This window comes from Berghia stephanieae, chromosome 3 (assembly GCF_034508935.2).
Source record: "Berghia stephanieae isolate SIO BIC M18660-M18661 chromosome 3, UCSD_Bste_1.3, whole genome shotgun sequence".
NCBI lineage: Eukaryota > Metazoa > Mollusca > Gastropoda > Nudibranchia > Aeolidiidae > Berghia > Berghia stephanieae.
This window is the reverse complement of record NC_088362.1, coordinates 4,905,830-4,918,621: the sequence shown is the minus strand read 5'-3', so window position 1 is coordinate 4,918,621 and position 12,792 is coordinate 4,905,830. Positions and strand designations below refer to the sequence as shown.

General features: G+C 32.7%; 1 protein-coding gene across 3 annotated transcripts; it reads right to left on the bottom strand.

The window, feature by feature from the left end:
• Nucleotides 1-5,016: 5,016 nt before the first annotated feature.
• LOC144969446 (zinc finger protein 593-like) lies at nucleotides 5,017-12,160 on the bottom strand. Of its 3 annotated transcripts, XM_078908555.1 has the most exons (5): nucleotides 11,744-11,899; nucleotides 7,975-8,072; nucleotides 7,606-7,798; nucleotides 6,615-6,677; nucleotides 5,017-5,201 (listed from the first exon to the last, which is right to left on the bottom strand). In XM_078908555.1, the coding sequence occupies exons 3-5, from the start codon at nucleotides 7,791-7,793 to the stop codon at nucleotides 5,039-5,041; spliced, it is 414 nt and encodes a 137-aa protein (XP_078764681.1). In that variant the 5' UTR covers nucleotides 7,794-7,798; nucleotides 7,975-8,072; nucleotides 11,744-11,899; the 3' UTR covers nucleotides 5,017-5,038. The 3 variants fall into 3 exon arrangements, with proteins under 3 accessions (XP_078764681.1, XP_078764683.1, XP_078764682.1); XM_078908557.1 differs by lacking the exons at nucleotides 7,975-8,072; nucleotides 11,744-11,899 and adding an exon at nucleotides 12,007-12,160; XM_078908556.1 differs by lacking the exon at nucleotides 7,975-8,072 and having other exon boundaries at nucleotides 11,744-11,897.
• Nucleotides 12,161-12,792: the final 632 nt, after the last annotated feature.

The window sequence follows — 12,792 nt, the reverse complement described above, 5'->3', positions numbered from 1 at the left end:
GTACGGCAATTAACTAGTTAAAGGATGTAAGTAACTACTTGATACTGATACTCCCCTTCATTCATATCAAACAGGTTAGAGTTAGAGAGATATCTGTAAACAACTTTGGCTTTATAAACTAAAAATAGTTTATAAAATAAAACGATACGAGTGGAAGGGTAGGGGTCTCTTCAGGTGTATTATAAAACCATCTACATTTGTTTGATGTTTTGTCTGGGAATAATAGTGGGAGAAAACCATAATGGAATTTTTTTTTTAAAAGGCAATCTCGTTTTTTTTTCTTTTAAAATTTTATCCTTTAACTTTACTTGTTCTGACGAGTAGCAGGTAATTTTAAACATTGAGACAATTAATATACAGAGTACTTAAAACGTTACAGACAATGTTAGTTATTTCCTGATTATTTTAAACCATTAATCTTGTACATATTGTCATTGATTAAACATGTATTATTATATTATACTAATTTATGATTTGTGATGATGAAATATGGACTATCATATTTCAGTCCTATAGTTACTTGTGCGGATTGTGATAAATTTATTCAATGTCAGTCATTGTCTTTGTGAAAAAAAAAGTATTTTTCGATGTAAGTACATTTTATTTCATTATAGGTGTGTTCTTGACTTTTTTCTTTGGTATTTAGCATAATCAGTAGAATGAAAATCTGTCTTACATTTTTGGTGTGACGTCAATGCAAATTTGGGCCTTTTTGAAAAGTTAATTCATAAATATGACCTCTTCCCATTAATTTTTTTTGTTTTTTAGTAATTACAATAGAGATATTATTTTTTTTTTAGTAATTACAATAGTGATATTATTTTTTTTTTAGTAATTACAATAGAGATATTATATTTATTTTTTAAGTTATTACAATAGTGTATTATTTTTTTTTTAGTAATTACAATAATGATATTATTTTTTTTTTTAGTAATTACAATTAACCCTGAATGTATTTTTTTGTTTAGTAATTACAATTGAATCATAATTTATCGTTTACAATGTGAATTAAAACTTTCAGGAATATCTACTAAATAAATATTAATTTTTTTAGAAATTCAATATTGAGTCGTATTATTCTTTTTTAGTAATTACAATAGAGATATTAATTCTTTTTTAGTAATTACAATAGAGATATTAATTCTTTTTTAGTAATTACAATAGAGATATTAATTCTTTTTTAGTAATTACAATAGAGATATTAATTCTTTTTTAGTAATTACAATAGAGATATTAATTCTTTTTTAGTAATTACAATAGAGATATTAATTCTTTTTTAGTAATTACAATAGAGATATTTATATTTATTTTAAAAGTAATTACAATAGTGTTATTTATATTTATTTTTTAAAAGTTATTACAATAGTGTTATTTATTTTTTTAGTAATTACAATAGTCAATCTAATGAATTTTATTTTGAATTGTAGAGAGAGCAAATTTAATCCCTGACTGTTTTTTTTTCCCCAAAATAGTTTATGTAATTATATATTTGAATCATAATTAATCGTTCACAATGCGGTGAACACATTCTTCAAAACAAACCAATTTCAAAGGGCAGAGTATCGTACATAAATTAAATATATTAAGTTTTGTTTCCAGAGACAAAATGGCCATTCCAATGGCGATATTCTGCCCAGGTCCGTATTACAGAATTCGTTTTTGTTGTTTTCAATTATTATTTTTATTATTATCATTATTTTTTATTTTGTCAATGCCACATTACTCTTACTTAGGTATTCCGAATACACCAGAGTAATGAGCTGTGTGTAGTGAGGGCTTCATGACTTTTGACTAAATCTTAAATTCATTTTTGTAGACACATTTTAGGTCCATTAAGTAGTACACAATTTTTGGTAACTTAATTTTTTTTTTTTTTCAAAATATTAATGCTGATATTAGAAATGAGTGTTTTTTCTATTACACATGTAGAACTAAACTTAAGAAATAATAATTTTGAAAAATTCTAAAGTGACCACCAAAGAACCGTGATGTGAATTCAGCTCGGACGGAATTTGTATTAAATCAAGATTACTCAATTTAAAACACACTTCAATCATTATTTGAAGATTCACAATTTCCTAACACGTCCTCCATTTTGTCAAAACGCATGGATCTGACTCACTCCACAAATGATGTCATTGTCATGGCAACAACAAACAATTCAATGAATATTTTGGATCATGCATTGGATTAGAAGTCAAACCAAATGTTTTTGCCCATTTTGTGAGAGGGATAAACAAATGAAGGATGAAGGGACAGAATGTAAGGGTATAGTTCAAAGGTGGAAGGTCACATACCAACAGTCGATACTTGTGATGCCAACATAAGTTTATTTGTTCACTTTTATTTGTCGCTGTTGGAAAAATAATAAATGAAAAAAAAAAGAAGAAAAAAAAAACATCCTTGTTTCACTTTAATATTTTCAATTTGTTCTTGATTTCTGTGAATACCATGAACACTTATTAATCTTCAGTTAGGTGTGGCTATTGTAGTTGTTTATCAGAACCATGAGGCCCACAGACATGGGTGCCAGCAGGAAGAAGTGCTGAAACCTGAAATCTCGACACTTTGCCAAACCTGAAAATGTTCCTACTGAAAATGTGGCCTAAACTTTACTCTTATTTCATCACCGTTTTTATACCATTATTAAATGATTACACAGCAAACATATTGACACAATGAGCGGCGGTATTTTACTTTGAGATATCACGAAACCGGAATTCCGGCATGAACCGGAAAACTGGCACCTATGCCCACGGATCCTGAGTTTATCCCAGTTTTAACCACATGAAACAGACAATAGCAATTGCTTGCTAGTCTATCGCAAAGTAAAGTACTTTCCCCAGATTTAACATATACCCAGCTACCAAATCACTGCTGGGTGGACAAGAGGGTCAGAACAAAAAGTCAACTTAACCTGGGATCAAACCCAGTCCCTTTGTGTGTGAAACGAGTGCTCTGCCAACTAAGCTATAAGGACCCACCAGGCTATTGTTAAGTCGTTTTAAAAAATTGAGCTTTATATAGCGCAACATCCACTAAATGTGCTCAAAGCGCTTTACAAGGGGTCCCTGGTCAACAGCAACATTTAACATGTAGGGCGGGACATGACTCCCGTTAGTCGGCGATATTACAATTTTTCGGACAAAGACAAGGCTGTTAACAGCCAGATACTCATTTTACACCTGAGTACGGTGAGAGAATGTGAGTAAAGAGCCTTTTCCATGGACTCAACTATGTGCCGAGCGCGAGGCTTGAACACAGGACCTTCCGATCTAAAGAAGGGGTCGTTGAATTTTAAAAGATAATCAAAGTAATAATAAAGTCATTTAGGGTTTATAGAGCCAGAATTTTATCCTGGTTTCTAATTCTAATGCATAGAATTAATGGAATGGTTAAGAATAATTATTGCCTTCCTTTAAATAGGGTGCTGCTCCATTGCAAAGTACTCAATCAATACCAGATCAAAATTAATTGAGGTCCAATCCGACTCATTAACCGGTGGAAGTTTTTAAAATCTCGACAAATTGCAAACCTGGTTGACTGAGTGGCTAGGCAAATTGTAGAGACCAGGATGGTGCAGATTTTGTAAAATGGATGAATGAAATTTATACGGCTATGTGGTATGACACTCACTTTCGGATCGGAAGGTCCTGGGTTCGAGCCTCGCGCTCGGTGACAGTTGAGTCCTTGGAAAAGGTTCTTTACTCACATTCTCTCACCGTACTCAGGTGTAAAATGAGTACCTGGCCGTTAACAGCGTTGTCTTTGTCCGAAAAATTGTAATATCACCTAACAGGCAGCATATGCCGTCTACATGTTAAATGTTGCTGTTGACCAGGGACCCCTTGTAAAGTGCTTTGAGCACATTTAGTGGATATTGCGCGATATAAAGCTCAATTATTTTTATATTTACAACAAACAACTAACCAGTTTTTTCTTTGGAGCACATTAACACTGGTTATGGATTAATGGATTGCCATTAGTCAATACGCTTCAACAGTCAGACGTCGTAATGACGCATGGTAACTTAGTAACTGGCTCTAAACTATCGGAACAATGGCGGATGCCCTTATGAAATCTTTCTCCGACGAGCATAAAAGCGTATCCATAGGAAAAAAAACATTATATATATCTGATCATGTTTTAACTTTTACACATTCCGATCACAAGACAAGTTCTAGCCAGCACGAAGAATAAAAAGTACAGATTTTCTTTGTTTAGAACCACGATGGCCACCATTGCTGGGCGACGTGACATCAGACTATTGAATCCAATTGCGTTACTGAAAAGTCAAGGTTGGATACCAAAATCTACACAATACCTCTGTGACTATATATTGAAGGATCATCTTAATATTTGACATTCATTATGGATGATTACTTTGATGCAAATATACCTGGCAATGTTTTTTTTTTAATAATTAGCAGAATCTATCAGGGTGTATAACCATAAAGGATATTTTAAATAGACTGTATTGTAATGAAGTGAAGGTTAAGGGTATGATGAAAATAAAATGGTATTTTCAGAAACACTTTCTCACATTTTTTATTTAAATGCTCGGTCTGAGTGATATAGCTAAAAATGATAAATGATGGAAAGGCCTTGACCATGTCTGCATACTATTAGGTAAATCGTTAACAGTACAGCTCATGGCCAAGAGTTATTTCCTCTATGGGTTGCATGGATTTAATAGCGAGGGAGAAACTACCCTGGTGCTTATATGATCCAACAAATTAAAGAGCCTTTTAACTCACTCAACCCTAACACCGACCATATCCGTTGTTTACCCGGGTTACTTTTACCCCATGCCTATTTATTACATTTTTCCCGAGACAAATTATAGGCGTAGTATCAAAGCTAATGTTTTTAATTTTTACATGTTAATGGTAGTTGAATAAAACTATCTGCACATGCTCATTTTAAATACATTTTTTTTCAATTTTGAAAAGTGTCTAGGATTGAGTGAGTTAAAAACTTAAAAGACACAAAAAGAACAAAGAATACCAGCGAATATAACTTTCTATCACTTTATTATTTATGCAGGTTTCATCGTTTCATCTCCATTATCTCCATCCTTCTCAAGGTCACCTCTACGAAGAGTTTTAACCGTGTATTTTTTAGGTGCAATATACGTTGCCAAGCCTGCAGCTCGATCTGCCTCTTCGTGTGTGTAAGGTTCAGTCTCCAAAGCTTTCATTCTGGTTGGGAAAAAAAAACAAAACAAAAAACAGTGTTGTAAATCAGTGCTTATGGTGACAAAAAGTGAAAAAGTAGGAAAATGTTGAACGATTACCTTTAAGCCCCATTTTTACTGCACTAAACCCCACTTTTAGAGTAATTGAGATGATAGACTATCATTGATACTCTAGCTAACTTCTGGAGAGTGGGAAACTGCACCTGTGTGTTCCACCACACATCAACTCTCTCATTGCTAGCACATTTTTGTGCATTGAAAATGTAATTTTAAAAAGGAGGAAATTCCTCCTCTGGACTCAAAAATCGTGGATTTCCGCGGATCCGAGGAAAACCATCAGCACTGGCAAATTATAAAAATGTAATTTCGAAATGTACCTTCTAAGCAAATCGCATATACATGGATTTCATGTACTCATTGGTGTGAACAATGACTGCCTTTCAAGTTTGAACATTTCTCATCACAAAGTTCCAAAGAGAATCGCATACTAAGGAAGAAAGCACTTGAATGTGTCAGCAGTAGAGGCTTTTTTTCTTACAAATCTTAATAATGTACATGTTGATGCAGTTTTCAAAAACTGTGTAACATGCATCAATTAAAAAAGAAAATCAAATTATTTTTTTAAAAAATTTACTTTGTAGTTCAGTGTTTTAATGCTATATTTTTTTTTCAAACGTCATTGAAGTTTTGGGAAAAATCATTAAAATCTGTGACACAACAGAACAAAAGCAACAATATTCAATGACATTATTATACTATTTTGTTCATTGCCATGTAGAGTATATCGCTGGGAAGAGGATTGATAACAATGAATAATGAGTGAGATTTTAAGCTAAGAAGATCCTTTTTCTTTTTCTTGATTAGCTTGAATTTATTCCAACTGAATAATTGACTGAATAATATGGTTTTTTAGTAATGTATTTATGTTTTTGTTTTTTGTTGTTGGTTGGAGAAGGGTTTTGAGCCCAAAATGCTCTGAGTTTGATATTTTTTTTTTAAGCTGTTATTACTTGATTTTGATGCTATAAGTTTCTCACCAACAACATACGTTCGAGAAAGAGAAACTGTTCAAATTCAAAGAGACCTCATTTTGGGTGATTTGGGAAGAAACACAGCAGTAGTTTGGGATATCTAGTGATAAGAAGAAACTATCTTGTAAAGTCAATGCTCCAAAGCCATAAGGTAAGTGGATTGACCTTGCACTACACAAGGTTGAAGGAAAAGTTTTAACCAAGCATGGGATGGCCATAACCATGATAGAGTAAATAGAGAGAATAGTAGAGAATAGAGAATAGAGACTGCTAATGGAGTGGATGAAGATAATATATCGCTATATAAAAAAACAATGTAATATTTTGTGTCTTTCACTCATTACAGTAGAAAGTTAGGAGCTAAAATGATGTTTAATGCAATATACCTTCTTTTGTGAGGTTTGCCCCTGAAATGATCTGTCAACGCTTTTTCACTGACAAAGTGTTTCCTGAAACAAAAATGAGTGATAGATCTGGATTAGAGTATTCTTTTTGTCAGATTAAATAATAAACATCAGAAATATAGTAAAGACATGAATAAAATTATAATCAAAATGGGCACTAAAGGACTAGTGTTCAATCTATTCATGTACTTTCATATACAGTTGCATTCTAAATTAATTGAAAATGGTTATTTCTGAAAAAAAATCTCTAGTATGGAGTTGAATATCTAGATAGAGCCCAAATGGTATAAAATAACAAACCATATTTTATAAAAAAAAACAAATAGTAGGTTTCGCAAAAATCCAAACCACTGATCCAAACATTGAACTAATAATGAAAACATTTATAACTCTTTGTTTTATGACATCTCTTTTCCTCATTAACTTTGCAGATCAAATTTTTCATGACTTTATCAAACTTCGACAGTTTTGTCATGATCACTGCCAATTATCAATATGATGGCTAAGTTAAGATTATGGTAAGAGTGCTAGTGCAAAAAAAAAAAAGGAATGCCTAACAAACAGGTGAAATGGAAATCTTGTTTCATGGTGCTTACTGAGGTTAAAAAATAAAGCAATCTGACGTGCATTGAACATGAAGAAACCTTGGAAATGCACCATGTAGCTTAAACAAATGATCATATCTATTTCCTCATATGTGACCCTCCGTCTCAAAACGGTATTATGTCCGGAGGATTCAGACCCCAAAAAGTGAATTTAGAGATAAAATGATGAGAAATTGGAGCTTAGAAGTTTTTGCAATGCAAGAAATAGTCTTTATACTCCACGATAACGTACTCTACGATAACATACAGAAATTGTTGGATATTTGTGGCTATGAATTCAATTTCCCTTACCGTGTGGATCCCGACATAATACCGCTTTGATATGGTGGGTCACATATTATGAAGGAAAATGTAATTGATTTACTTACGCGCAGTGTATGCAGTAATGCTGGGCAGCACCTGGTTTATCTAAGTCTACTTCCTGGTTAAGAAGGGGTTTTGGGTTTTTCATGTCTTCGTGAATCTGATCCATGTCTTTCGTTCTCCTTTTCGTTCGATACTTCTCTTTTAAAGGTCTGTCTCCTTTATGCATTTTTTTACGTCGATACCGCCCCATAATGCCTTTATGAAAAAGAGGAATAAAAATACCATGAGTCATCACTACAACTACAACACACAAAGGTCACCTATAAAATTGGGACAGGGGGCTGAAATTTTTTTAATCCCACAAATTCCCAAAGCATTTCTCAAACATTTTTGTCACTGTCCAAAAATAAGTCATATAATATATGACTTACTGACTTAAGGCCTTTCGCTTCCTAATCATCCGATCGGGACGTCTCGGCTGCCTCTCAAATCATCCGTGTCATTTCCTTCCACTGTTCACGGTCTTTTGCTGTGGATGGTAATTTCGTAAGGTCTTCTTTTGATTTTAATACTAATAATAACATTAAATACTAAAAAAAAAAAATACTAATAATAACATTAAATACTAAAAAAAAAATACTAATAATAACATTAAATACTAAAAAAAAAAATACTAATAATAACATTAAATACTAAAAAAAAAATACTAATAATAACATTAAATACTAAAAAAAAAATACTAATAATAACATTAAATACTAAAAAAAAAATACTAATAATAACATTAAATACTAAAAAAAAAATACTAATAATAACATTAAATACTAAAAAAAAAATACTAATAATAACATTAAATACTAAAAAAAAAATACTAATAATAACATTAAATACTAAAAAAAAAATACTAATAATAACATTAAATACTAAAAAAAAAAATACTAATAATAACATTAAATACTAAAAAAAAAATACTAATAATAACATTAAATACTAAAAAAAAAATACTAATAATAACATTAAATACTAAAAAAAAAATACTAATAATAACATTAAATACTAAAAAAAAAATACTAATAATAACATTAAATACTAAAAAAAAATACTAATAATAACATTAAATACTAAAAAAAAAATACTAATAATAACATTAAATACTAAAAAAAAAATACTAATAATAACATTAAATACTAAAAAAAAAATACTAATAATAACATTAAATACTAAAAAAAAAATACTAATAATAACATTAAATACTAAAAAAAAAATACTAATAATAACATTAAATACTAAAAAAAAATACTAATAATATAACATTAAATACTAAAAAAAAAATACTAATAATAACATTAAATACTAAAAAAAAAATACTAATAATAACATTAAATACTAAAAAAAAATACTAATAATAACATTAAATACTAAAAAAAAATACTAATAATAACATTAAATACTAAAAAAAAAATACTAATAATAACATTAAATACTAAAAAAAAATAAATGAATATAACAGCTTCAAAAAAGAACAAAATACCAAACACAAAACATTTCAGTCTAGTCTCAAAACCCTTCTTCAGCCAACAACACAAAACAATTAAAACACAAATACATAGACAGCAGAGAAAAAAAAAATAAACACATCCTTTCTGTAATAAGATCTTGGAAAACAAAAGAATGCATTCGCTTGGTAACTAAGGGCGTGCAGTATAAAAAAGCAGTTGCTATTGATTAGCACAACTATAACATTAAAGAGGGCGTCTCGGGATTATTAACTATAAGTAACATCACTTTATTTCCATACATCCTCTTCTTGTATGAAATTGTAGGACTTGGAAAATTGTTATTAAAATGATTGGGAGAGGGGGTGCATCGTCGGCATCAGTTATCAGTATCATTTTAGGCTGTCATTATCCCCAGACACCTGTCTGGGGATAATGAAAATTCGTTATCCCCAGACACCTGTCTGGGGATAACGAAAAGCTGGGCTGTCATTATCCCCAGACACCTGTCTGGGGATAATGAAAATTCGTTATCCCCAGACACCTGGGTTTTTTTTTTTAACTCTCTCTCTCTCTCTCTCTCTCTCTCTCTCTCTCTCTCTCTCTCTCTCTCTCTCTCTCCTCTTAGTTCCTTTCTAGTTTCTAGAAAATTGTCATATTCGTCCCCACAACGGAACAAAAGGTCAAAAAAAAAAGGAGAAAAGAATAGACTCGCACAAAAAAAAAAAAAGAAAAAAAAAAAGAAAAAAAGAAAAGAAGACGGAATTTAAAAAAAAAAAAAACAAAAAAAAACAGCAGACGGAATTTTTAAAAAAAAAAAAAAAAAAGTGGCGGAACCAGGATTCGAACCCACAACGTCGATTCTGGTAAAACTTCCAGGGCAGATGACTAAACCATTCGGCCATGACACCCACTTCGAGGTCGACGCATATTGTGTATATGCAATAACAACTGATTTAATGTTGGTTAATTTTATGTTTTTATAGATATTTTATTAACTTTCCTTATTTCGACTTTCGATGTGCATTTTGGAAACATTCCATATTCTGGAATGTGGATATTTGTTTAAAGGAGCGGAGTTTCAAATATATGTCTGGGGATAACGAATTTTGGTTATCCAGACAGGTGTCTGGGGATAACGAATTTTCATTATCCCCAGACAGGAGTCTGGGGATAATCACAGCGATCATTTTAATTAATTATATAATTTATGATGCCTCTATCTATGCAGCCCACAGCCACAATGCTGGTTACTGTTAGGATTTTCATAGAATTTTCTTTTTTCCATTTCACAAAACCTGCATTCAGTTTTATCAATATTCATCTTGCTTACTTTGTGGAACGATGAGGGCGAGGGGTGTCAACAAATGAAAAAAAAAAAGTGAATTATTATTATTAGAGAGGTGGGCCGGTGTTACCAATACTTAGCTTTTATACCAGGATAAATCATTCGTTTGGACCGAAAAATAAATAAAAAACTTACCGCTTACCGTCAAAAGCAGTTTAGATTTGAAGATGCATTTGTTTTCTATCAAAAAACATTCGGTAATGGACAATCCTTGATGAATTTCAAAAGTTGTGTTGAAATTATATCCTAATTGTTTTCATGATTAATTCCTCGCGAAATCGTGTGGGTATCGTTTCTGTTATCAAGGTACCGCCTAGCCAGGCAGGGTTGCCAGATCATTTTTGAGTAAGAGACCAAACTAGCTATAGCAAGAGGCCAGATTCCTCGGCAGGAGCCCAAATACCACCAAACCCACCTTAGCCTCGCGAAAACTCTTTAGATTTGTTAAACAATTTAGATAGGATAAGGAAAATTCGTATATATAGAAGCATTAGCAAATGCAATCTGTGGCGTTAGCACGTGTTGCATTTAGATATTTAGATTGCCAAATAAAATAAGTTTTACCGGTACCAGAGTAAAACGATATAACGAGGAAAGTCAGAGGAAGCCAAAAAGTTGGTTACAGGAGGCCAAGTGGCCAAACCAAATTTTGGGAGGCCAAATGGCTTGGGAAAAGGCCAAATTTCTCAAATTTGGCCACCAGGACCAAACTAGCAACCCTGGCCCCAGGTTTTAAAAAAAGTTTATTGGGAAAAAGATACGGAACAAAGTGTCCATAGATAGGTATGCAATTTGGTGCATTAGTGCAGTAAAAAGGCCTTTTTTTCTTTTATTCAATCAACTTGACTGCTGGTGGACCCTAGGCCTAGGCCTCTCTACAAGTCCAAGAAATAATACTCACTTTTTCTCTGCTCCAACGAAAATATCTACCCGACAGACGACAAATTTCTCAAAACGGTCACGTGACACTGTAAAAACAACACAGGAAGTCCATGAAAGCTTATTTACGGCATTTCCTTTGAACCGTGTAAACAACAAAATTTCGTTTTCATTCGACTCAACGGGTCAGATTGGCCGGTATTTTTTAACGAACTAAAGTTCTGAAAAATCAAAATGTTTCTTAGAAAGGTGAAAGATGCTAGTTTTTGAAACAGAGGTAGGTTTTTTTTTAAAAAATCTTTATATTTTACGTGAATGCATGCTCAAGGCGAGTTGGACGTGCAGCGGAGGTTGGTAGGCCAAAGGCCCACCTCTCTAGATCTACCAATCAAGTCAATAATTGTAATTTGCAAGACAGTCCATAATTCCATAATCAAATGAAAAGAAATAGGAGGAAAGCTGAATACTTCATATTACCTTCTGAATCTGTGAGATGGACTACAAAAAAATGAATACAAGGATATCACAATGGCAAAAAATATTCCTCGAACTTCCTAACTTTCAGTCAAAAAACATCGCATGTTATGTGGTTGTGAAAGTAGAACTACGTACAGGATGTAAACAAACTACTTTCTTTTTCATTTGTCATGCGCACAGCAAAAATTGTAGTGGCTGTTGACAAAAAAAAAAAAAATAGGATCTAACAGAGTAAACAGTCTAAACATACGAACTTGGCTCACCGTTGATGGCAGTACAAAACAGTAAATCTTTCTGCTACAGACATGTCATCAACGACATCATTATCTTCATCCAATATTCAATAAATTTCACATCATAATCACCACCATCGTCATCACGACCATTACTACCACAACCTCACCCCTCCACCATCATTATCTATAATTGTCCTCAGCAGCAACAACAATAATGATGGGACAACGATTATTGTACCATCCTCCGCCTCGTCCCCCTCCTCCTTATCATCATCATCACTGTCATGCTCAGCCTGCCTGCCGTCTCCATCAAGGTAGGTAGGTTGGGGAGCCAGTGACCATCCATATCACACTACAGAAACCGGGATAAACTCGTCGGTCTGATGATTCTAAAGAACACTGAATCAACATAATATGATATACCTCTCCACCCCCCCCCCCCCCCCCCCCCCCCCCCCCCCACCATGACCAATTACGGCAATCCTTCTGTGACACATGCTTTTTTTTTTTTTAAACCGTAGTAATTTTGGGATCAGTTGGAGAAGCTCGGTTTACACTCGAACGAATCTGATTCGATCCATGACTTCAACTTTTATAGCGCAATGTCCAATAAATATGCTCAAAGCGCTTTATAATCGGTCCCTAGCCAACAGCAACACTTGACATGTAGGACGAGTCATGACATGACGCCTATGAGGCGATATCATTACTTGTTATTTCCAAAAATAGAGATAACGCCATTAACGGTCAGGTGACAATTTATCGCATGAGTAGGGTGAGAGAATGTGTGTAAAGAGCCTTTTTCCAAGGACT